At 46.6% G+C, this 25,214-nt stretch overlaps 3 protein-coding genes across 21 annotated transcripts in view; 2 read left to right on the top strand and 1 right to left on the bottom strand.

The window, feature by feature from the left end:
• MBTD1 (mbt domain containing 1) overlaps window positions 1-6,475 on the top strand; it is a 36,809-nt gene extending 30,334 nt beyond the window's left edge. For 7 of the 8 annotated variants that reach the window (XM_075110917.1, XM_075110913.1, XM_075110915.1 and 4 more), the window contains one exon: window positions 6,131-6,475. In XM_075110917.1, the coding sequence (XP_074967018.1) occupies window positions 6,131-6,249 (119 nt within the window). In that variant the 3' untranslated portion in view covers window positions 6,250-6,475. The remainder of the gene's footprint in view (window positions 1-6,130) is intronic. The other variant, XM_075110918.1, reaches the window with a different exon arrangement.
• Window positions 6,476-10,714: 4,239 nt separating this feature from the next.
• Window positions 10,715-24,324, bottom strand: NME1 (NME/NM23 nucleoside diphosphate kinase 1). 10 transcript variants are annotated; one of them, XM_075110932.1, is made up of 7 exons: window positions 18,965-19,097; window positions 18,339-18,440; window positions 17,488-17,600; window positions 12,856-12,988; window positions 12,179-12,280; window positions 11,369-11,481; window positions 10,715-10,961 (listed from the first exon to the last, which is right to left on the bottom strand). In XM_075110932.1, exons 1-7 carry the CDS (start codon window positions 19,091-19,093, stop codon window positions 10,844-10,846), a joined length of 810 nt encoding a protein of 269 aa, XP_074967033.1. In that variant the 5' UTR covers window positions 19,094-19,097; the 3' UTR covers window positions 10,715-10,843. The 10 variants fall into 10 exon arrangements, with proteins under 10 accessions (XP_074967033.1, XP_074967024.1, XP_074967031.1 ...); XM_075110930.1 differs by lacking the exons at window positions 10,715-10,961; window positions 11,369-11,481; window positions 12,179-12,280; window positions 12,856-12,988 and adding exons at window positions 15,922-17,150; window positions 22,231-22,300; window positions 23,225-23,274; window positions 24,225-24,318; XM_075110927.1 differs by lacking the exons at window positions 10,715-10,961; window positions 11,369-11,481; window positions 12,179-12,280; window positions 12,856-12,988 and adding exons at window positions 15,922-17,150; window positions 22,231-22,300; window positions 24,225-24,324.
• Window positions 24,325-24,406: 82 nt separating this feature from the next.
• The window catches only part of SPAG9 (sperm associated antigen 9), a 67,665-nt gene continuing 66,857 nt past the window's right edge, over window positions 24,407-25,214 (top strand). For 2 of the 3 annotated variants that reach the window (XM_075110907.1, XM_075110906.1), the window contains exon 1: window positions 24,418-24,849. In XM_075110907.1, the coding sequence (XP_074967008.1) occupies window positions 24,544-24,849 (306 nt within the window). In that variant the 5' untranslated portion in view covers window positions 24,418-24,543. Of the gene's footprint in view, window positions 24,850-25,214 lie in introns of all 3 variants that reach the window. The other variant, XM_075110909.1, reaches the window with a different exon arrangement.

The raw sequence follows: 25,214 nt of genomic DNA, 5'->3' as shown, positions 1-25,214 counted from the left end.
TATGCTACTCTGCCACTACAGAAACCAGTATAACCGGCTGAATTAACGCTCACTTAACACTGAATGGGAACAATTTAACAAGCGTTGCATCCAGCCGCAATGTGATGTTTTACTCAACAGCAAAAGAATACAGGTTAAGATTTTAAGAGATCTTGGTTTAGGATAATTTCTTAATCCATAAAAGCAAGTAAATTTGGAGCTGAGGGTACAGCTGTGCTTTTTTTTTTCTTTAAAATCTACAACAGGCAACATAATGTTAATTTGCCCCCGTGTCATTGTGACTTAGAAGTAGTTAATGAGCACACATGGAGTAATGAAAATAGAAAAATTAAATGTCAGGCTGTTGCCCCTTTCACATAGGTGCTGATCGTAATAGAGATATTCCTAGGACTTACTTTAAGCACCATTTACTATTGTAAACTGTTGGCAATGCCCAAACAATTTGGTGTGATTACTGATGCACAGAGCATGAAATAATTTTCTGAAAGCTGTAACAATGGCTTAGGCCTATCTTAGATAAGGAGGCTGTCCCAAAGGGAGTAGAAGTTATCTAGCGGCCTACATGGCCTAGCCTTCAATAAAACTGGGGTTTTTTCTTCGATTGATTACGCTGCTATGCAAGCAGGTTGTCATGTTGACAGTGAACCCATTCACTAGCACTTGGATTGTAAAGATATGCTTATTTGACCCTTTCTAGTTTTGTACTTTTAATTAGAATGTTTTATAACTGTGTCATGCTCTGTATGCATGCAAAATACCAGCCGGACTGTTTGACTTATCCTGCTTTGTCCCTCCGTTCTCAGCCAGCAGGGCACCCGTCCTTGCTGCTGGCTTCTTACTCGAAGGAAAATCAAGTTGCCTGTAGTTTGCACATTTGCTGGATAGTTACTGTGTTACTTGTCGATTTCTAATTGCAAGTGTAAGTTTTGTGCGCGCTTTTGTGAATACTTGGGAATCACTGCCACTTCTGTTTCCAAGAGTGTTTATTTCAAGCAGGTGGGATTTTGTACTATGTTCCTACTGGTCAGAAAGCTGTGCAGGTGAATACTTAAAGGGTAGCTTATCAGTTTACCTGGACAATTCATTAAAAATGCAGTGTCTGCTTTCTAGTAAGTGTATATGTTGGAATAAGGTTACTGACACAACAATGTGACCTCAATATTTTAAAAGCTGGGCTTCTGTAGACAACGTTCTGCCTAATTATGGTGTTATCTCTCTAAAAGCCTCATCCTGAAGTCGTCTTTTAAGAAGAATATTTAAGCATGATGATATCTTTGGCATATGCATAATCTAGTTACCTTTTCTCTTTATGGCTAGGCTTTTGTTTGTCGTGTTGTCTTTATCTGACAGTGCTAAGAATACTTAAGCATTAGCAACCATAGTTTTGATACAGCTGAAGACAGTGGGGGTGTTGTATTACAGTGCTTGGGATTGTAGCAAGCCTTGAGATTGTAGAGAAGTTTCCTCAGGCATAGTATTGGAGCATTTTAGTGATAAAGGAGGAACACATTAATAATTTGCATGGAAATCGTTTCCATAACATTTTTTTTCATTAATGCTATGTTTAATTATTTGAAGGCATTTCAGGAGATTTTTCTTCCTGGACACTGAAATGCTCACTGATGTTTGTAAGGCACTGCAAAAATGGGAAGCACCATTCTAAAGTAACTAAGAGTATGTATTTTTAAACTAGGTTTTTGGAGATGATAAACTTTGCCTGGACTGGATTATTTCCGCAGAACCGTCCTTTCTCTCCCTGTTAGGCGCACACACTGAAACAACTGCAGCTTCTAACTGAGCCCGTATGTCTTAGGTGTCCAACCAGAGGATTGTGTATTGACTGTAGCTGCAGCAGAAGCCATTTACAGCACTTGTATTTCATTGATAGAGTATGAAATAAGTGGATCGTGGTTTTAAGCAATGCACTTACAAGTCCTACCAGCCAGTCTCTAGAATTCAGTGCCGAACGTGTGGTTGTTGAGAACAATATTCCTGATAGTAACTGAATGGTGCTGTTGTTCAGGCCCTTGTTTTCCGGAACCAGTGAATATGAAGCAGAGCCATTTCTTAGTGAACAGTCTGAGTTACCTAATGCACTTTAACCCAAGCGTTTATTTTAGTTTGACTTGATGTTTAGAGAGGAAGATACCAGTTGGGAAGAAACCTGTCAGTTTGTCCAGCCCACCCATGACAGGTGAGGTGCGGAGGAGCTTCTCTGGTGATGACGAGTTGACTCCTCCTCCGTATCGAACCCTTCCAGCACAGACAGCCCCGGAGGCCTTCCAGCCTCCCAGGACTAGCCGAGAGTTCAGTCCCAGCCTCAAACCAGGTAACTAGCCACATCAGTCTGTGTTACTGCAGAGGGAAATGATGGACAGGGTGGGGAACTAAGCATGGTCTAGCATGTAGTCTACTGACTCATCAAATCTCTTTTTTCTTTTTTTTCCTTTAAATTTTAGTTCTATTTTTTTTCTGTTAGAGAGCTTTTCATTCTCACTGATGTACCACATCACTGAATTACTTACAGAAAAGGATTGCAGCCGGTTAGAACCTTGTAGGAGGCCATATTGTAGGTTACTGAGGCACAAAGGCACAGAGGAGCTCTGCAGAGCTGTAAAATACAAAAACGCACTCTGTAAAACTGAATAATAATGTGGATTTGGGAATATTTGATGTGAGCAGGAAGTTAGTGTGGATTACCTTTGCAGAGAAAGTCACCGTGTCTTGTAAATGAGGAGCAATTTTTACCTTGGTGTCAAAAAAGGGCAGTTATCTGGGAAAAGATCTTCAGAATGCAAGAGTTATTTGAAATTTTGTGGGTTACTAATACAGAAAACATATTTGAAAATAATTTGTCCTTTTAGAATTTGATCATTCCCCCTGGTTTTGCTGTAAAACCAGGGTTTGGTTTAAAGATGACAGTATAATTGAGCATCTATATGATTAAACAGTTTAAAAATTCATTTATCAGTAATATTGAGCAAGTAGCTTAAAATTTTGAGCTTATTTAAGGATAGTTTATGTAATGTAATCAATCTTAATTACAGAAATCCACTGCAAGGATCTGGTAGTTTGTTCCTCTTCCCTTTTCCTAATATGTGTGGCAATATCATGTAGCTGGAACACTAATCACTTCTAACAAATCCGTTGTAGCCGTATGATCTGTCGGACAAGGGGGATTACGCTGTCCCTGCAGGACACTTGTCAGGATGATAGATTTAGCTTCAGATTTGCTTGATTTACACTTCTGTAAACCTGCTTTATTCTGAGCAGGCTGCTGTATTGGCACTTACCGTTGCCTATGGAATACATCCAGAACGGTTTCTCTTGTCCTTGTGTTATCCATTAGCAGAATGGATCACGGTAACCTCCTTGCTGCCTCTCGAGGGCAAATCCTGACTCTCTTCTGCACACCTCTCAACGCTTCTCAAGAACTCCTTTGTTTTCACCTCAGCTTGCTACTCACGTGTAGGTGCCTGTCTTTTAACAGAGTCTTTGATGCAAGGGAGAAGCCTTGCTTAGGAGAGAGTGTTCTGGAGTGTTTGTTTCTGCACAGCTGTTCTTCTTCCCTTACTGCAGATCTGCACCTCAGGTGCGTTTATGTACTGCACAGACATGCACAGTCTGAGTTTTCTGCCTTGTTAGATCTCTGAGTTCCTACGAAACACTTGTGTTCTTCGGTTTCTGACACCCATCGATCTTTTCTATGATCTTTTTGGGGGAACTTCTCAAAGCTCTGAATTTTGGAGAGGCTGAACAAAATCAGTTTTGTTTGTGATGTAGCCTTGTTATTGCCCAAAGGTGTTGAAATTTAAATTGAAACGAGCAAGACCACACCCTGTAAGTCTGGGGGAGAGGAGGGCGTAACCATGGTAGTATATGATAAGTTCAGACCGCATTTGCGATCAGCCAGCACTTAATTGCATGCATATTCCTCAGCATCGTGCACTGCCTCACTTTTCAGTAGCCCTAGCTAGGATGTAGGCACGCTGCAGGAGATGCTTCTCTGGCTTTGAATGGAAGCAGTGTACGGTTAGTGACGGGACAGGCATCTGCTCTAAAACCTCGTGTCTATCGGAGATCTCAGTAAGGCTCATTAAACAACTCCTGTCCCTTTTGTCCTGTCACAAGCACAGGAGAAGGTTTCAGTACTTCATCTTGTGTGTAGCATGGTTTTGTTCTCCAGCAAAGGTACGGTGCTTCTTGACCGTGCGTGGGTACTCGGCATCTTTGAGTCATGTGAAATGATCTTTTAAGCAATGAAATGCAACTGTTGGGCACCTTCACTTTTTTTAAGAGCCTGTAGCCAGCCCGTCGGAGGAGGAGACGGTTCTGAGACTCGCCCTACTTCCACACGTATTCTGGACCATGTTGCTCCATTCTGTACTCATGTTTTGGGGGTTGAATGACATTGCATCAGACACAGCCTTTCTTTGTCTCCAGGTAAATCACTGGGACTATTTAAAACGGGGGGTACCTTGTGCATCTGTGTCCCTTTTACTTCCAAGATGATGGGTCGGATGACTTCCATTAGCTTTTATTCTTCTTCTGTGTAACTTTAGCTGTGTAGCTGTAGCTAAGCTTTTCGTACGGAGGATTATAGCTAAAAGCTGTATAATAGGGACAAATGAAGCAAGTATCATTAAATATCTAAATGTAAGGATTTTGGTTCAAAGCAGCCAGAGGCAAGTCAAATTATGGAGACTGTTTCTACTCTTGTACCTGCAGCGGCATTCTACAAATGCTGGGGGTAGAGGGCAAAACGAACGTGCCTGGTGGGTTTCAGATTGGGTCCCTGACCTCTCTGTAGCCTTTGCTTGAGGTATGAGCAGCACATCCAACTAACCAGTTACGTGTCTTATCACTTAGACAGCAATTCTTTTGTCCTCCACAGATCAAGACTCTTGATCAGCGTTGGGTATAATGCAGGAAAAAGTATTTAGGGTGGAAAAAAAAAAAGCAAGGGACTGTGGGCTGTGTAGGTGGGAGGAGGCATCTATTAAGGAAAGAAATGAGGAGAGTTTGCATTCTGCGGCAACTTTTTGACATTTTTAAATATCTTAATTTCAAATTTTATTTTTATTTAGCACAAGAGTTTGTTTCCACATGGAAGATGACATAGAAAAAGAATAATCAAGTGGCTTGTAAGTTATGGCAGGGCTACGTAAGTTATTGCAGGGCTATTAGGAGCAACAGGTTATGGGTGGGGTTTTTTCCTCTCACTGCATATTTCTGCATTTCAAGATACATTGATAACGCCCATAAACTTTGCATTCAGCAGCTATAAGCTTTAATACTCTTCTCATTCATTTGGTCATAGAGAACCATTTCTTTTTGTACAATCAACCCTTTAACGTGGGTACTGCACCTTTAATGAAAGTCTTGGCATGTTTTCTTTTCAGTGTCCTTTTCATTGTGCTCATATTTTGATAATTATCACTATTCATTAATGAAATTGGAAAAGTAATTGTGACATTATTGCTGTTCATAACATCTTTTATTATGTCTTAGATCTCATTTCTGTTTTCTTTTTACAAAAGAAAGAAGAGAAGATTGAAACTACAAAAAAAAAAGTTTCATTCAAGCAAAACATCATCTTCTGGGATCTTAAAATTTTTATGATGTATTGAGAAATCTTTGTCCATGCTTTTTCCTGTCTCGCATAGACCGTTTACTGTAAACGGGGCGAAGTAGCATGATTCGTCGATTGTAAATGGCCACCAGTTAATCTAATTTTTACTTGCGTAAAGCCTAAATAGGAAGTAAACAAAAGAGTAAGCAGTAAAACGAGCATTGTTCTGACCAACAGTCATTATTCCTGTTAACGTGTTCAGTTACGTTCTTAAACCTGCGGTTTAAAATTCTTGTGAAAACCCCGCAGAGAATACAGTGTTGTAAGTGATTCCTTCAGATATGTTAATATTGGAGCATAACTGAAGGTTCAATTTATGGTCAGAAAGCATCTGCTTTCTGTGGGATGCTGAGTGTTGAAAAGGCATCACTAAAATGTAGAATATAAGAAAATGGGAAATGGGGGGTCTGTTCCCAATTTAAATACTATTAAGTAAATTGAAGGAGAAGTTGTACTTTGCATTTTATAGGTCTTTAATTATCATCTTTTTATTTTTAGTTACTTCGCTGCAGCTGAAGGAGGAGTTGCTAGATGGAGAAGAGTATAGCTTCCTTCAAGGAGCATCTGATCAGGAAAGCAACGGATCTGCCAGTTACTACATCAAACAGGAACCATGAGGCAGCTCAGAGGAGTGAGGGGCAGAGTATTGGTGATAGGAAAAGAGCCTTTCTCCAAGACTGACTGATTTTGTTCCCACTTCGATGGTACAGTTCAGGTGACTGTACCTGGGGCACTTTGCTAACTGTAGATGAGTTAGACTCAGTTCAGAATTTTTTGGAAGGGCGGGGAAACTATTTTAGTGAAAAAGATTTTTCAATTTATTAAAAACAAAAATGGACACTTTTGTGTTGTATTTGAAGCTTTTGAAAGAATTTTGTAATATTTTCAAGTTCAGATTTATTGTGCATTGTTAACAAGAACTGAAATTCTAATTTTTTGGTAAGATTAAAGTTTAATTAGCATGATTGTGGGAAGCGGTTGGAGGAAGATATAGTTGCAAATACAAATGAACTGTCATAACAAATGAACCTTTTTGGTACAAGTTGGGAGACTTCTAGACTCTTGCGAACTGCACTGGTCACGCCTCTGCTTTTTTATTGCGAAAATAAGGTATTGAAGCCCTAATTTAGAGGCATAAATTGTACGTGGAAGGTAGTCCTGTAAAGCTCTACTCAGTGAGTAGCCCCAGTTGCAATGGAGCCATCACCTGAGGAAGATGTTAGCTTTGCAAGATGTTTTTATTTAGTTTAAAATGTTTTTTTTTTTATATATATATATATATGAGGTGTTTTTTTTTTTTAAAAAAAAAGTTCCTTAGGGTCTGATTCTGTGCCCATTAATACCAGTAGCCTTGTCTCCCTTGACTGCAGTGGGCATTGGATTGGGGCTATAAAGCTCTTGTCCGTACATGAGTGTCTGTAGTCTTGGAATGCTTCAGCAAATGTTTACAGAGCCCTATGCCAAACTGGAACGTCAGAAAACTCCCTCATTTGGAAGATTACTTTTAGTTATAAAATTAGACTAAAAAGAAACTTAGACGGGCAGTAACTCAGGCCTCCCCTGGTGGTGGGAAGGAACTTCTGAGTATTCTGATTTATTTTTATTCCATCCAGAAAGACCTAGATGTTTCCTTACCATCTTATTTATTTGTGAACATTTAAAACCAATGTTCCACGTGGTTTCGGGTGAGCTAAAAGGAGCCATACATTGTGGGTTAAAAAACCGAGTTTAGTTCTGCACAGCCTGCAATATTCTTTTCTTGCTGCACTAGTGTAACATGGAAGTTGAGACTTGAGCACAGTATAGAAATCACATACTCTCTAGTATATAATTCATAAACTGGATTTGCTTATTGCCTGGAACCCTTGTGTCTCACTTTGAGAATCCCCCACCTGCTTAACTGTCCAGATTTTTTAAAGGCAGAAGTCATGTAAAAGGGTGCAAATGACTACCAGTAAAACACAAAGTATCTCAGCATGAGCTCTTAATGATATGGATTTTATCTTTCCGTATTTCTAAACCTTGTACGTTTTTGTGAATTATCTCATTCGTGGAATTGATTAGCAAAATGGTTGATCAGCCCTGCAGAGCTGTGACTGGACAAACGTGCATCAAGAGCTTTAGCTTTTACCAGTAAGGTTCATTAACTAAACTCTCAGGAATTAACTGCATATGTTCTATAAGTGCTTCTGGGTCTTAGCAGGTCCCCTTCAGAGCAGTACAATGATCATCTGACTCTTGACCATAAATTAGGGCTTAATAAAAAACTAATCAAAATGATGAACATCTGTGTTCCTACAGCCTAAGAAATGCTTTAAGGATACCAACCCACAGAGCCCCAGGAGACCGTTTTTGTATATTGTTGTTTGAGCTTAAAAAAAAAAAAGTGCATAGAAAGTTGAAAACCAGCAATTTGATTATTTTCTAAAATATTGCTCTAACTTTGGGTACATAGTATTGGTAATATGCACAGGTTTACCTCATTCTATGCAAGAGGGGTTAATTATGTAAAGTTTTGTATTTACTACTGGAAGTTAAAAAATGTCCTGTACAGTGTAGGAATGTCTGGAATTCTTTTCTCCCTTACTGGTAAAATTTCTTAAATGACCCCTTTTTAACAACAGCTTCTTATATTGACAGAATCGGGGTATCAGATTAAAAGTATCTGTACCTTCAGGTGGTAAAGACATTTTAGCTCTCTAAAATAGCCATGAAAAGGACTTTGTCAGACTTGGTAGACTTCAAATACGTTGGCTCAGATTCTGACCCACCCGTGACGTTTCTTTTGAACAGCCTGGATTGGAGAGGTAGGAGTAGAGACTGTTGTAACGACACTTCAAGCCTTGATATTTTTTTTTTCCGTGTTCTCAATTTAATCTGCTGTACAATCCAGCTCTGCAAGTATTGATTTGGTTTGGTAAGTATATAACTCGATTTTTTTTTTTTTACTTTTTTTTTAAATGCAGCAACTTGCAGATTGTCCCAGTGAGCTGGAACAAGGTTGGCAGAGTCTTGCTTTCCTTTCTCATCAATAGCTTCTGACTTGAGTAACAAATCTGTTGCATTAATTTGTGTTTCATAATGTGAAAGCTTGGGCTAGTCACGAGCAAGGCGTATCGCCAAGTCACTAAACCTTGGCCGCCTGCGTATTGCCCAGGCTCGTACCTGATTTCTGAGTTACTCCTCAAATGCACGAGGGAAAAAGGAGCGCTTAAGTGTTGGATGCGCTTCCCGTGTTGGAGAAATGTAAGAGTTGGATTTGAAGCCTGTCAGTCTTTAATGTTTTTTTAAAATAGGCATTTTCTTCATTAAACACTAAAGCGTGAGTCGACGTGCGTTCTCTGTATACACGTGACTTCAGCAGGAGTTGCATCTTGGGATTTAGGGCTGAAATTTCTCTTCCGAATTTAAAGTATACCTAATGATGTGGTCGCCAAGTACAGTGAAACCTGCCCGAAGCCAACCGCCAAAAGAGCTGTTGGGGCCACTCGCGCAGGGAGAGGCTTAAGGAAAGGCTGAGCAAAACTCCACCGGCGAAGGCTCTCATGCAGAGAGTGGGTTCCCCGTTGGCGCTGGAAGCTGTAGCGTAGGCTTCACTGTATTTGTACCAAGGCTCTCGGTATTCGTGTCCTCGTTTTACTCTAGGCCGTGTTACTTGGCTAGAAGAGCAGCGAAGTGTTGGGACATCTGAAATCTTCAGTGGGGTCAAACTAATTTCAGTATTTGGCGTAGCAGGTTTTTATAACTGCGGGGTAGCGCAGGTTATGTACCGTACGTTGCAGCTGCCCTTCTATTGCTCAAAACCTTTCTGCTGATCTTTTTTTTACGTTATTTTGAATACAACTCTTTAACCTTTTCCTTGCTGCATCTGAGGAAAGCTAAAGCAGTTATCAATTCCTTGTTCTACGGATACTAACACGGGTTTCAGTGTTTGTTTGTTTTTTTTATTGTTGTTTTATGTGATGTGAATACCCTCTCCTGTCAATATTTGTACGATGGTGCTAATATATTTGGTAACAATCCTTTATTGGGAAGGGATTTTAAAAAAACTGTGATTTAAACTGAGTTTTTCTTCCTTTTAATTTTCATATTTAAAACAAGAAGCCACAGCCATTTATACAAAAAAAGGCATCAGCTTTGGCCCCGGGAGAACATTGGGGCGGGAATCAAGATTAAACAAATAGGGTTTTTACATCATTTCTGTATGTATTTGATATATAGATCAATATCTGTACAAATTTAATCTTTTATTTTCTTGGTAATTTGTGTGGTCAGAGAGAGTATTTAAAGCTTTCTCATGCAATGTACCCAAGTGGAAAAAAAAAAAATGCTTTTGGAGAAATTAATGTTCCTTTCATTTTTACAAGACTGCAGATTTTCAGCATGGATGTGAAAAGCATTAAAATTATAACTTTGTGTACAAGATGAAAATAATTCACTAAATTTGCCTTTTTTACACAAAATAAAAATGATAAAAAGTCTTTTTCTGAATAGTGATTGTTTTGTTTAATAGGTGCTCCTTGGCACGTACGTGAACGCTTTCCAGCTTGTTTCTCTGCGAAGGGACTGCGGGCAAAAAAACGAAAAAAAACGAAAAAACTGTAAAACCAGGGATGTTTTGCGTAACTGGGCGCGTTGGTCTGAGCGCAAATAGAGCACGGGCAGCTCGGGGCACAAGGAGAGGTTTTTAATATGAGACGGGGGGTGGTGTTAGATGAGCCTTTACTAGAGAGCACTTGGTCTCATATTTCACAGCTGGTATTTTTAGTTGCGTAGGGAGGGAAACGCTGTCACGGGGTAGGATCACGTTTTTCTTGTAGTTCAGTCCTGCCGCATTGGACGCAGCATCCCTTCAGCCCTCGCACTGCGGCTTGGCTTTGCAACTGTCCTGCACCCTAGTAGCCCTCAGAGCGACTCTGCAACGAACAAAAGTCGCTGAATTGTTACTCTGGTACGCCTGTACCTGGGAGCCTGCGTTAACTGTTCCCTCTACAAGATGATGATGTTGAAAGACCGAGCAGAGCGAGCGCTGTGACTATCTGAGCGCAGTAGTCTGTTCTAGAGTGACGGCACCACAACGTGTTAGTTCATATCCATTTATTTGACACTGCTGAGAACGACTAAGATAACCGTGGTGATAATTGCTCCCCGGGTCAGTAGCTGGAATGAGATGACGTGTTAAGAAGGCACACCTCATTGTGGAAACACATTTCACTCATAGATCCAATCATGCGCACAAGACTTGAAGTCGATGAGCTCTGCGGGTTTGAACCACAGGTTGATCTCCTTCTGTGCGCTTTCCACGGAGTCGCTGCCGTGAATGATGTTTCTGCAGAAGGAGAAAATGCATTGTTTGTGTCAAAACACGCTTTCAGCAGCTTGGTCGTTCTCCATATGCAAAAATGTGGATGAAGCATCTAGAGCTGCAGGATGACTACATCAGGGACGGTACTCAAGCACCCCCACTACAGGAGCTAATCAAGCCTTGCAGGGTGACGAGGGCTACCTCACTACAGCGGCCACTGCCTGATCTTACATGGAGCTCTGCCGAGGAGCTGTAGTTCAAAAAAAGTCAGTTTTGTACCAAGCCATTTTCTTAAGTAGCCGCTATGGGTTGTGACCTGTAAACACAGTACCATCAGACTAGGACAGCGACCAACAATTTTGGCTTCCTACAACAGAAGATAACCAACATTGAGTTCTTAAATCTCGACTGATAACAAACCGAGCACAAACCTTCCTACTTGAATGCAGAAGTCACCACGGATGGTACCAGGCTTAGAGTCAGCAGGGTTTGTTTCCCCTAGCATTACTCTCCCAGTTTTAACCACGTTGAGGCCTTCCCATACCTTAAGAAAAAAAAAAAAAATACCAAAGATTAATCTTTGCTAGCAACACTTTGCAAAGAAACAAGGGCTTCACCACTAAAAAAGTTTATCTCGCCTAGACTCTCTCCTAGGCCTGTAACACCGACTAGGGAAAAACCATATAAACTGGAAGTGATTATAAAAAGGACTATCAGCATCGTCACCTCAGCAAGGGAGTTACTTGGCCAAGCCTCAGATCTAATGGATGTACTTCAAAACCTTTCTGTAGTGATGGGATAGGGAGAGCCTGACGCATTGCAGGTGCTCCTAGTTGGGTGCACGGTCAAACCAGGAGATGCTGCTGGGGCAGCGTATTGTTTAGAGGAAGGGCAGAAAAGAATGACACAGAAGACGGGTTTCTGTGGGAGAGCCCTGACCCTTTTTTTGCCCAAAACAAAAGATTCTTTGGTGCAGAAGACTGGCTTTCCATAATTTTGCTTTACCCATGCTAAGCATTTTAATGGGCGTTTTATATATGCACGCTTTCCTTCTTGTTAATAAACAGTAACTTCTTACTTGCTTGTCTTCCTTTTAATTTTGGTTTTCATTTGCCCCTATTGGAATTGGGTAGTTCGCAAAAGTGTTTCTGTAACAGTATATCTGAGTATTTTAAAATAATTTAGAATGCAAGACAGACATATTCAAGAAAGTAGTCTTTAAGTAAAATCAAGCCACTCACCATGGCCACAACAGGTCCAGAGTTCATGTATTTCACCAAACCCGGGTAGAATGGTCGGTCTTTGAGGTCAATGTAATGTTGTTTGAGAAGGTCTTCAGAGGCCTTTAGAAGAACAGATGTAATGTTAATTATCGCTTTCAAGATACCATACCACAAAAGGTGTTACTGCTGTAAGACTAGAGCATTAGTGACTGGATTCACCGGTTGTCAACGTTATAAAGGGCTGCTGCAACGCTATCACAGGTTTTGGTGAAAGATGCTAATGTAACATCACGGGAGTGCGTGACGTGGCACGCCGTCCCTCTCTGGCAGTCAGCGTTGCGAGCCGTCGGTTATGTCTTTGCATTACAGTAATCCTCAGCAATAAGCTGAGCACAAGGTGTCTGGACGATGCTACCCGGTACAACCCTTCAGCCAAGGTCAGGCCAGCTCTCCTAATTAGGCTGCATGAAGCCACCTGAGCAAACTCTGCTTCCTTAGGAAGGGGCAGAGATCAAAGGTTTGCGGTTGACAGAAAGCTTGGCCTGGCGCGAGATATGGGACTTACAGCCATTGCGCAAATGCGGCATCGGGTTCCCGGTACACATACATCTATTTAAGACGATACATATATTTAAGGAGCTCTCGTGAGGGAGGGGAGGGAAAGCGCTGAGGGCCGAGCCGGCGCAAAGACTTACGTGCACGAACTTCATGGCCACCAGCCGGAAGCCCTTCTGCTCGAACCGCTTGATGATCTCTCCCACCAGCCCCCGCTGGACGCCGTCGGGTTTGATGGCGATGAAGGTGCGCTCGCAGTTGGCAGCCATGGCGCTGCGGGGCGGAGGGAGGCGCGGGGCTGAGGCCGGCCTCCGCCGCCGCCTCAAGGTCGGGGGCAGCCGCCGCCCGGCCCGCCATGGCCCGGCCCCCACGTGGCAGCGGCTGGGGCTGCGCCCCGCTCCCGCCCCGACCCCGGCCCCGCTCCCGCCCCAGCCCCTCCGGCCCCGGCCCCGCTCCCGCCCCGACTCCTGCGGCCCCGGCCCCGCCGCGCTCAGCCCCGGGGCCCCGCGCCCGCCCCTTCCCTCCGCCGCCCTCTCCGATCGCCGAGGCCAGGCCCGGCCGCTCCACCCGCCGCGGCGCCCGATCCGCCGTGAGGCGCCCGCCGTTGCCGCAGAGCGGCCCCGCACATCCTCGGCCTCCCCTCACGACGCGTGGCGGGACGGGGGGCCCCGACCCTCGCCTCGCCTCGCCTCACCTCGCCGGAGCTCCCGCAGCCGCCCGCACCGCTGCCGCCGAAGGAAGAGGAGGAGGAGGAGGCGACCGGCCGCCGGATCCCCCGCCCTGCGGAGAGGAGGAGCCTCCCGGCTTGCGGCGCTTGGGGGCGGGCCTGCCGGGGCTGGGGGCTCGCTTGGGCGCCCTCCCGCCCACACCCGCCAGCCCGGCGGGACCGTGGGGCTGGGGCTGGCGGCGGCCGCTCCGCTCCGCTCCCCCAGCGCCCGGTCCGGCCGCTGCCGAGCCCCCGCCGCGCCTGGCAGCCGGCCCGGCCGCGGGCAGCTGTTGGCCGGGCGGCGCCGAACCTGCCCCCTTCACCTCCCCGGGGACCGCCTTAGAATCACAGAATCATTAAGGTTGGAAAAGACCTGTAGGATCCTCAAGTCCAACCATCACCCCAACACCCCCCGGCCTAAACCATGTCCGCAAGTGCCACGTCTGCACGGTTTTTGAACGCCCCCAGGGACGGTGACTGACCCACCTCTCTGGGCAGCCTGTGCCAGGGCCTGACTGCTCTTGTGGTGAAGACATTTTCCCTCATCTCCAACCTAAACCCCCCCAACGCAGCCTGAGGCTGTTTCCTCTCGTCCTGTCACTGGTGACTTGGGAGAAGAGACCAACCCCCCCCTCACTCCAGCCCCTCTCAGGCAGCTGCAGAGAGCGAGAAGGGCTCCCCTCAGCCTCCCCTTCTCCAGGCTAAACCCCCCCAGCTCCCCCAGCCGCCCCCCAGCACACTTGTGCTCCAGACCCTGCCCTTCTCTGGACACGCTCCAGCCCCTCAAGGGCCTTCTGTCCCGAGGGGCCCAAACCTGAGCCCAGCATTCGAGGTGGGGCCTCCCCAGGGCCGAGCACAGGGGCCCCATCCCTGCCCGGCTCCTGCTGGCCACACCAGTGCTGACACAAGCCCGGCGGCTGGTGGCCTCCTTGGCCACCTGGGCACTGCTGGCTCATGCCCAGCCGGCTGTCAGCCAGCACCCCCAGGGCCTTCTCTGCCGGGCACTTCCCAGCCCCTCTGCCCCGGGCCTGGGGCGTTGCCTGGGGTTGGTGTGACCCAAGGGCAGGACCCGGCCCTTGGCCTTGTTAAACCTCACACAATTGGCCTCAGCCCATGGATCCAGCCTGTGCAGGTCCCTCTGCAGAGCCTTCCTACCTTTGAACTGATCAACACTCCCGCCCAACTTGGTGTCATCTGCAAACTCACTGAGGGTGCACCCAATCCCCTCATCTAGATCATTGATAAAGACATTAAGCAAGACTGGCCCCAACACTGAGCCCTGGGGAGCCCCGCTCGTGACCGGCTGCCAACTGGATTTAGCCCCATTCGCCACAACTCTCTGGGCTCGGCCATCCAGCCAGTTTTTTACCCAGTGAGTAAACTCCAGCCTTGGAGGGTTATTACCTTCCAGCTGCAGCAACAGGGGCAACAGCCTTTTCCACAGTGAAAGGATTAAGGATGTTTAGCTATAGTAAATCCTTTTTTTACTGAGAGGTACTCACTTTGCCATTTGCAGCCTGCTAACAGTTGCTACTGCCAACCTAGTTTAAGCCAAGCAGCACACCTTACGGCTGCTTGAAATAAAAGGGATGTAGGATCTGTAAGCCAGGGAGTTTTCGGTGGTATGTCTTTCGTTGGGACAGGGGAAGATGAAGCTGCAAAGATTCAAAGTGCAGGTGCAAAACTCCACAGTCCCCGGTTCCGCATTACGAGACTTCAGAAGTGTTGTTACTTCTTATCATGTTTATTTCTTGGTACTTTATTAATTTACAAAACATGTTTTCTCTTCCTGAGCTAGTTATAACCATATACCATCACTGCAGTTCTAATACTAAAGAAATACCCTTTGCAGTACCTAGGCAGTCTCTTACTGACGGGCCACTTACAAGTCTTGAAACTGGACGTGCTTGCTCAGGCGTCTCAGATGCGCAGGAGCGCTGCATGTCTCCCGAGAGCGGGCTGACCTCCACCTCCTCTCGGTCTAAACGCATTAGAAATACTAATCGGTAGCTTTCTGACAACGCCCCCATCTCCAGAAACCCCAAATCTCTCTATTTTGTAGTAAGGAAATCAAGAAAAATAAACCTCAAGTAATCCTTCAAGCAAAAATGGAACAGGAGACTACTCATCCTGTACCCAGGTTTGTCACATGTTCCCCTTTCTTTTACAACCCTCAGCTTAATTACTTATTTTCTATAGCACTGAGTATTTTCAGGAGAGAAGCTAACAACGTCACCTACAGCTTGGTGGTTAGGGACTCTGTTCCCTCTCCTTACGCTCATTAGCTCTTTGAGCGAGCTCTTAGCTCTAAGACAACCATCAAAATTTCCTTTTATTTCATTTAAGAAACAGCAAATGTTTTATTTCCTACCATCTCTTTTTAGGAGTTGGATACCTTCATAAAGTATCAGAAGCATTGAGCTCAACATTCATTGCACAGTTTAGTACTTGAAACAAGAACTCGCTGTAGGAAAAGACTCTAGGAGTTTGAACAACTAACTTAGTGAAACACTTACTTTTAATGAATACACTGTTGCAGGTAAATAAATACATAATATTGACCCCAACACATTTCTTGTTCCTCGCCCAGTAGAGCCAGGGAATATTCGTTGTTGAAATTTCTGCGAGAGGCTGATAGTTTTCTCTAATAGAAGCAGACACCTCTCCTGAAATACATTGTTATTATGTCTGTGTTTCTTTACATGACTAAATGCATTTAAAATACCAACGCTACAGTCACTTCTGACACACCTTCTCCGCGAACAGCTGGCTTTGTACTTCCAACTGTTCAGGAAAGGACGCAGATAAGAACATAGCAAATTATCAGCTGTTTGGTCAGTAAAGCAAACATCACTCCGGGTTGCTCTGTGCGACTCAGAAGACTGCTACAGTGACGTGGCTGAAGGTACATTGCCCTCCCACATCCTCACGTTAATCTTCTTTTCACATAAAATGGCATTTCAGAAAGCCTGGCCTATTAATCCTGCCTTAAAATGCAAAATAAATCCCATGTGGGGAAAAAAAAGCAAGTTGAAATGGTGTCAACCTAGAGGAACGTGCTCGTTTTCATCAAAGCCGTGCCCTGTGCACAGGCACGGCGCGTTCTGGAGAGGGAAACAAATAAGCTTTTTCCTACAGCCGCTTCGTGCGCGGGGATTTGTTTGACATGAAGTTCAACCCTCAACATCTGGGCATGCTATGAGTGTGTTTGCATACTGCCAGTTGTCCCCTATAATTTTAACAGCCTCTGTCCCTGAGCCATTTGCATATTTATTTACCAAATACATTTTAACCTATTTTTTTTTCTATTTATCAAAATACCCTCTTTGACTACAGCATGTTTCAGGAAAATATACGCATTATACGCTCTGTGTTTTAATATCGTGTCTCTCACAGCTGAAAGCAGCTTTTTAAAAGTAGAATTCCATCTATACCTTGACAGCTTTTTAACCAAAGCAGCAGCAAACACTGACTATACTTAATATTCACAACAGAGGAATCTCACAGATTTCTGAGACGGGTTTTCCCCCAGTTTCTACGCAGGGCTCTGAAACAGCTAGAGGCTAGCAGCTCTCTACAGACGGTAAGGATATCAGAAGGTACAGGCTCAGTTAGTCATAGATCCATTCATGAGCACAGCTTCTGTAATCAACCAATTCTTCAGGAGTGAACCATAAACCGATCTCTGTCTCGGCACTTTCTACAGAGTCACTTCCATGAATGATGTTCCTACGAAAAGAAATGGAGATGTAAAAGTGATATAAATCACAAACTCAAGGCAAAGCAAGCTTCATTTTTTGAAGTGGTCTCCATTACGGAGAGAAGTTGTAAGTAACCGCAGAGTCGCAACAGGCCCGCAGTATGCGGTCCTGGGTTTGCTCATCGTTTCTGTCGATGGGGAGGACCACGCTTGACCTCTGTCTTTAGATCGTAACATCGCACAGGCACAGGGAACGGCGGCTCCGGGCATAAGAGAGACAAGGGCGGAGCGCAGTGCCCACAGATACCGTGACGCACCGCTGGGCATTTAGGGTCTTTAGGTTACATCAGTAGTTTCAAAATATACCTTCCAACTTGAATGCAGAAGTCACCACGAATAGTGCCAGGCTTTGAATCGAATGGATTAGTTTCCCCCAGCATCACCCTTCCAGTCTTAATCACGTTAAGACCTTCCCACACCTTCAAAAAAAAATCCATTGAGATTATTAAATTTTAGCTGTAGATAAAGTAGCAAGAGTTAATCATACCTTCTAGAATTACACAATGCTTTCCAACATGGCACAAATCACAATCCAAATATTCCTAATAGTGAGACCTATTTTATCTCCAATTTTTCTGTCAGACTCTTGAAGCATCTGTTGAAGTCCTCTCCTTCTGCACAATACCTCTCCTCACCAAGGGTGGGAGGAGAACAATTTTACACCTCAGTATTATAAACGGCCTTACAAAGCTGTCTGCCCCCTGAAGATCTAGGCCTCCAGCTCAACTGTTTTACAAATATGCTATCAAAGAAGAAAAAAGATAAAATCCTGGCTAATGAAGTCAGACTGGAAAAGATTTTCAAAGTTACTATAGCTCAGCAGTATAGTAAAAATATTGCGCCACCATTTTTCAACTTGCTTAATACATGGCATTTCACAGCGGGTTTTTGTGCAGGTTTACTCTTTCTCAAGGTGCCAGCTTTGGTTCCCCCTTACCCCCGCCCTCTTCATCAACATACTGACTCAAAGGAGAGAAAGATGACGAAAAAAGATTAAAGAAAAAGGAGTTAACAGCACATCTTCCTAATTACAGTATTTGAATCTAGGTTTTAAAGTCCTTTTAAAAGTAAACTAGAAGTCAATAGGTAACACCATCTTATTGCCCGTAAGACAAACTGTATATTTTCGTAGCTGCCTTTCATTGTTCAGAACTCACCATAGCCACAACGGGCCCAGAGTGCATATACTGCACCAGGCCATCATAGAACGGCCGGTCTTTTAGGTCGATGTAGTGTTCTCTCAGAAGGTCTTCAGAGGCCTGCGTTAAAAACCAACCAAGCAAACAAAAAAAGCTTACTGTAAGAACTTGAGAGCACACTGAAGTGACACCGATTAACCACAGAGCACCAGTAATCCCAGAACTTGCACGCACTTGAAGATTCAGCATTGCTAGCATCTTCCTAGAAGTACTTTTGGCCGATGTCGGTTTGAACTGGTTGCTTTAACCACAGCCAAACCTAGAAAAGTATCTTTTGCCAATAGAGACAGCTTACGTGGCCTGATATTTGTTGAAGATATTTCTTAGGTATAGTACGCACCTAAAAGAATATTCTCTTCAGACTAAGCACATCAGGTTACTAAAATTAGCACGCTTAGCACGTCTAAAGCATTTAGTCAGAGCTGGGAATTGGAACTTTTCCAAAATATCCAAAATCTTCAACGACTTCTCAAAATTTCAGGTTTAATTGTTCTGAGGACTACATTTATCATCGTAGCAAGTGGCTCTATTTTAAGGCCACAGTTTATACAAAAAAGTAGACATACAAGTTAAGAAAAGCTTACGTGGACCAGTTTCATGGCCACCAGTTTGAATCCCTTCTGCTCGAACCGCTTGATGATCTCTCCCACCAGCCCCCGCTGGACCCCGTCAGGCTTGATGGCGATGAAGGTGCGCTCGGAGATGGAAGCCATCGTCCTAAGGAGGAAGGGAACAAAAGTCATTATTCCAGGACCGGCGGGCAAGCGCAATCACAGCCCTGTATCGCGTGTAATACCAGCTATTATTGTAATTACATCGGCCACATCTGAGGGTCGTTAACCCGTGAGCTGCACCGGTTTGATCAACCAGCCGCCGTACGCGGGCGCTCCCAAGCCCGTGGGACACACGGACACCGCGCCACGTACAGGAACAGGCAACGGGCAAATATGAAAACCCGACCAGCGCTAAGCGGGATGGAAGGCGAGGACGGTCACAGCTGCACCTCGGAGTGCGGCGTGGGAGGCCCCCGCGCGCCTTTTGGGCCGAGCTGCCGGAGCCTGCCCGTGTGTGCGCACACGGGGTACGCGCGCACGGGCGAGCGGGGCTGCAGGGGACGCGCCACCGGCCGCCCCGGGGGCGAGCCCTGCCCGCCGTGAGGCGAGGCGTGCCCTGCCCGGTGCGCCGCCGCCCCGTCTCACCTGCTGCCGGCCCCGTCTCACCGGCCCGGCCTGGCTCTGGCTCTGGCTCTGCCGGTCGGTGGCAGCGGCCGCCGCCCGCCGCGGCTTAGCCCTGAGCCGCCCCCGCGGGCCGCCGCACCGGGCGGCCTGTTGCCATGGCGACGGCGCGGCCTCCCGCCTGCAGGGGGCGCCGGCACGGCACGCGGGCCTGGCCGTTCCGGCCCGCTCCGGCCCCAGGCACCCCCTGCCCCAGGGACCCCCACCGCCCCAGGGACCCCTTTCCTCCCGGCCCCAGGGACCGTCCCTAGCCCCAGGCACCCCCAGGGCCCACCCCACTCCAGTGATCCCCGCCCCAGGGATCCACTGGGACCCCCGCCCCAGCCCGGGGGTCGATCATACTGTTTATCACAAGTCAATCACACTGTTCTGTTTTCTTTAAGCTTGTTCTTTAAAGAAAGCAATTTTTTTTGCCAGTTATACCATTTTAGATCTCCGAGTCAAAACGCCCTTCAACAATTTACCGTCAAACTGTTTCACCTCGAGCATTTCATTCCCTATGAGAGATCTGAGGATAAAACATCTGGACAGCCAAGTTCACGCGTTCCCAGCACGCCCTGCTGAGAGGACATCTGCCTCTGTCCTGTTTTTGCTTCTCAAACTGGATGAACTTCCCGGGCTCTACTCCCTGGCTCTTCTTGAAAGCAAAATAGCGTGATTTTCACTTCCCCTTGGGCAGGACTTAGCTGCCGAAGCTTAAAAGTTCAGCATGAATTTCCTCACTTCCTTTTCTCCACCGCAGCCCATCACGCATCCACGTCCTGATTTGAGTTCTGGTGGGAGAATCTAGATCTGACATAAGCACCTATTCATCCAACCCATTTACCAGTATTCAGGGGTGTTTGTGTCCAGGTGTGATCATACTATGGTGGTCATATTTTTCCAAGCTCTCTGATTTAAGGAAAGGTGTTTTAAAAAACCCACAGCGCTGTATATTCTAGCAAGTCCCCCCTGGAGTTATTCTGCACTTTGAATTTCTGAGCGTTCTTCTGATAATATCAATCCACTACGCCCTGTTGTTTCAATACCCATTTATTTAAGATGTTTCATGCTACTATCACAAACTCTAATGCTGTAATCCTCACCAAGGCAAAATAATATTTAAAAATAGAAAAAAGGTCTCTAGAAACAGGATGTTTAGAAAAATATTAACTTAAAAGCAGCTCTAGGACACCTATTTAGAGCTTTGTTAAAACTATGTCATTTAACGATTAAAGCTTAGGACTTGCCATAAGGTGGGCAAGCACTACTTGCGGCTTTGCGATAGGTCTTTGCCAAGTCCTTTAACCTCATTAAATACGGGTCATCTTTGTCACTTTTGAGATAAATCCATGATTAGCAGAGCATGTTGTGCATGATACAATACCTGAAACACCACAGAAACATGCTTCCTTGTTATTTGTAACGTATAAAGGAGCAGCTCTTTTGCTGGTTGAAAATTCTACCAAAATTACTAAGTTACATTGACAATTACATGTTTACCTAAAATGCAAAGAAGCAGACAGTCTAGACAAATAATTTCCTAAAAATGGACTCATCATGGGAAGAGAAAGTAAAGACCTTCTAAGTCTTCAGTGAGTGAGCTAAGCGTAATTACTGAGCTCAAGCCGTTTACATGTTACTTAAAACCAGTGTTTAAGTAGGAGTTATAGTGCTAAAAAATAGTTTAAGAGATTTTTAAAACAGGCCTGCGGCAAAAGGCTGACTGTGAATGTCTCCAAAATTAATGAGAACTTAAACACAGCTCCTAGCTTTGCCGTTTAGGCCCCAGCTTTACGATGCTCTCAGCTAACAGCCTAGATCTGTGCCACGCACCGCTCTCAGCGGGACCCACTTTTCGTGCTGTGCACCTCTTCCTCCTTGTAACCAGACTCGTAAGTCTGACAGGTTGTGTTGCTCGTGGCTATACTACTCTTCATTTAGCTAAGTATTGCTGTCATTCATCTGGTTTTAGCTTGATTTCTGTTAGGCTTTAAGATATAAAGCACCACAGAATTCAGCTTTTGCAACAATTTCCTCCTCTGGGTAACCCCCCAGTTAAGCTCTTCTCACCCCACACTGATTCAAGGGCTAATTTTCTTCCCTGGTAAATTGCAAATCAATTTACTTTCCAATAAACTGCTATTTCTAGGGATAGGGAATATAATTTTTCATATTATCCAGATAACTAATTTCTTTTTCAGGCAGGTCTTTCCCGAGCGCGTGAATTGCCTTTTACTCTCGTAGTTACCTCAGGCAGCCACCGCTTCCGAGCTACAAAGACACCACCATCGGGTTTCTCTGTGCCATTTCATATGCTTGATTAGTTTACTAAAATGACAGGCCATCAAAGTCCCTTAATCTCCTGGCAATCAAGTGGGATATAATTCCATAACTTGTTCTATTTTTTACTCCACCCCTGAGTTTCTGTTCTCACACTGACTGCGAGGTGCACCTCATTAAACGGGATCACACTGGCAAGACTTGGCAATAAGATACACTTTTACACCACCTGAAACTTGGCTCCCAGGTAATTTTTGTAATGTTTTTCTTTTTAAATACTTCATTTATCCACGTTAGAAACGCGCCCCCAGGTGACTAGAAGTAAAACTCGAGCACAAATGGCTCTCTTCTACCTGTACTCTTCAGTCTGACCGCAATTGTAGTGGCAACAGCCTGCCTGCTCAGTGATGGACTTCGCTCCAGCTGCGAAAGAAAACCATATCTATCAATTTTGCTAATAGAAACAGCAGAAAAATAGTATCTCCTTAGAGACCATTTCCCTTAAAGGCTGTCAGCAGACACCTTGACCCATTTTTGCCATCCACCAGAGCGCACATCCTCTGAGCTAAAGTATTTGTGCAGTTTGCCAAGTGTGGTGGCAACGGCTGTAAAACTCTACACAGAGAAAAGGATCACTGCTACAATTCCAGGCAATTGGTATTTTTATCCTCACAATAATCTGCAGTTGTTTAGAGCCAGCCTCGCATTATGCGGTTTTATGCATGAATAACGCGGTGAGGTCTAGGTTAAAAGTCCACTGTGATTAGCCACGGCCTGCCAGCCTCCTCCTGAGAGCAGAATGGGGTTACCTCTCAGCTTCGGCTCTTTGCGCATTCCCTGCAAGATTTATTCAGGCTCCGTAAAAAACCCACGAGTCAATAACCCCCACCCCAAAGGCCCTCAGTGTCTTCCACAATACGGCCCGCTGAGGCAGGTGGGAAACCGTGCATGACCCAAAGGGAGAGAGAAAGTCCAAAAGGCAGCTTCCCTCAATGCTCCGGCATCAAGTAAAGGCTGTGACCCATGGCAGAGAGCCCGCAAACGCAGAGAAGTTGCATTTTCTCAGTGGACAACAGCTAAAGAGAAATATGAAAAAAATAATCTTTTGATAGGGATAATTTCCTAGAATTTAAAGGAAAATTTCACTTGAGGGGATGTGAGTAGGGGATATGCCTTTTCTGAGATTTTTTAACTAAAAAGATATAATTTTTGGTCATAATCAAAAGGCAAACAGCTTTTCTTTCCTTTTGCCGCATTTAGAAATAAATGTGTATTTTAACTGCCTATGTCCTGGCCTGCACTATGTTAAATATTAGCTTAGGAGGATAAGGTCTAAACAGAACTTACACAAAAATCCAACGTATGGGGCTGAAGTCTTTTCTTCTTCTTTGTCACCCCTGCACAGACCCGCTAGCTCAGTACATAAAAAACCCAAGGCAGTGTACGCACAGTTACTGCCTTAAATCAGTCCAAAAGAGGGAAAAAGACCCGGTGCAAGCCTCTACTGCTCTCCAGTGGAAATCAATGCAATCGCCACAGTTAAGTTTCACCACTGCTCAAGCTCTTGCATTTTTTAAAATACACGTTTCTTTGTTCCTGTCCTGCCAGCGGGTTCCTCAGCTCCCTTGTACAGGAACTAGTGTTACTTAATGAAAATAACGATTTCCCCAAATGTGATTTCTCTGATAAAAATGAGGAGTGTGAAGTAACTCTGAAACTTCTGTCACGGTAGATGTTTTCAGATTTACAGTACGTGTCTAGAATAGCTCACATTATTCCCATGATGTAACGCATAACCTGGAATGGAAGTCAGTGTTCCAAATCCTAGGAAAACCGACCTCTTTTAGCAAGCGCAAGGTGCTTTGTCAGTTGTGTTACTGCTAATAAAACAGGATTTCTGCTATTATCGGGGGACCTCATTAAGTAACAAAAGGGCTTGTCGCTGTCAGAGATGAGCCGCCACAGCCACCCAAGGAGCTTCTGAGTACCAAAATCTGGTTTTTTGGCTCCGTCAGTCATCCCTAAGTGAATCACTTGGTCTATTCCTGCCTCCGCGGGTCCGATAAATAAGCAATCAGGCTTTCAGGGGAGCTGTGGGAGAGCATCGCCTCACGGCGCCTACTCGAGGGGATGAACGCCGGGGCTGGCGGGCCGCCTCCCCGCTGCCCGGGGCCCCCGGCTCCGCCGGGTCCCCCAGTTCCCCTCCAGCACCGCAGCCCGCCCGGCCCCACGACAGGCCTCCCCTGAGGGCGAGCGGCCCGCCAGAGGGCCCGGTGACCCTCCGCCCCCAGCGCCGGGCTCCCGGCTTACTGCCCCAGTGATCCCCCGGCCCTCCACAGCCGCCCACCTCGCTCCCGCTCTGCCACTCCCGGCTGCTCCTCGGGAGCGAAGGACCGAGAGCGACCGACCCGCCGCTACGGCCGCCACCGCCTTCCCGCCCCGGCCCCGCCCCCGCGACCACGCCCCTGCCGCCTGAGGCGATGGCGGCCCCGCCCCGTCGCGGCGGGTGAGGTCACTGCCGTGCGCCAGGGCCGCTCCGCCCCGCCCCGGGCTGCAGGCGAGGCCCCGCCGCAGAGGGAGGAGGAGGAAGAGGAGGCGCCGCCGGGAGCGCCCCGAGCCGCTGCCGCCCCGCCGGGCCCCGGGAGGGAAGGTGCTCGCCGGCAGCCATGGAGCTGGCGGACGGCGTGGTGTACCAGGAGGACCCCGGTGGCCCCGGCCCCGCCATGATGTCGGAGCGGGTGTCGGGGCTGGCGGGCTCCATCTACCGCGAGTTCGAGCGGCTGATCGGGCGCTACGACGAGGAGGTGGTGGCCGAGCTGATGCCGCTGGTGGTGGCCGTCCTGGAGAACCTGGACTCGGTGTGCGCTCACAGCCAGGAGACCAGCGTGGAGCTGGAGCTGCTGCGGGACGACAACGAGCAGCTCCTCACGCAGTACGAGCGGGAGAAGGCGCTGCGCAAGCAGGCCGAGGAGGTGAGGGCGGGCGCCGGGCCCGGGGGCTGAGGCGGCGGCGGGGCCGGTGGAGGGCGGGGGCCCGTTCCCGAGGCGGGCGGCGGCTCCGGCCTTCCTCCGCGGGGGCGGGGGGGCTTCCCGCCCTCAACGGCGGCGGCCGGGCCGCCTCCCTCGGGGCGCCGAGGGCGGGGTGTTGCGGCACCGGGGCCCGGCCGTGGGTCCCGCCGGCTCCCACCGAGGGAGGCCACAGGAGGTCGGGAGGGGTCGGGTCCTGCCTGGGGGCCCGGAGCCACCGGGCGGCGAGCTCAGGTCGCGGCGTGTTCCCGGAGGGAGGGAGGGAAGGCCGGGAGCGCTCTGTCCCTGCCTGCCCCGCTCGCTCGGCCTCC

This window comes from Phalacrocorax aristotelis, chromosome 16 (genome assembly GCF_949628215.1).
Source record: "Phalacrocorax aristotelis chromosome 16, bGulAri2.1, whole genome shotgun sequence".
In the NCBI taxonomy this organism is placed as follows: Eukaryota; Metazoa; Chordata; class Aves; order Suliformes; family Phalacrocoracidae; genus Phalacrocorax; species Phalacrocorax aristotelis.
This window is presented reverse-complemented; position numbering and strand designations above follow the sequence as displayed.

Bases quoted from the DNA above. Each gene is read 5' to 3' on its own strand.
- NME1 (XM_075110932.1), bottom strand. From the start codon at position 19,093: ATGGCTTCCATCTCCGAGCGCACCTTCATCGCCATCAAGCCTGACGGG. The intron at 17,601-18,338 runs GTGAGTTCTGAA...TTTTTTTTGAAG, and splicing joins CTGGGCCCGTTGTGGCTATG to GTGTGGGAAGGTCTTAACGT. The intron at 11,482-12,178 runs GTGAGTGGCTTG...TTTTTTCTTAAG, and splicing joins CTGGACCTGTTGTGGCCATG to GTATGGGAAGGCCTCAACGT.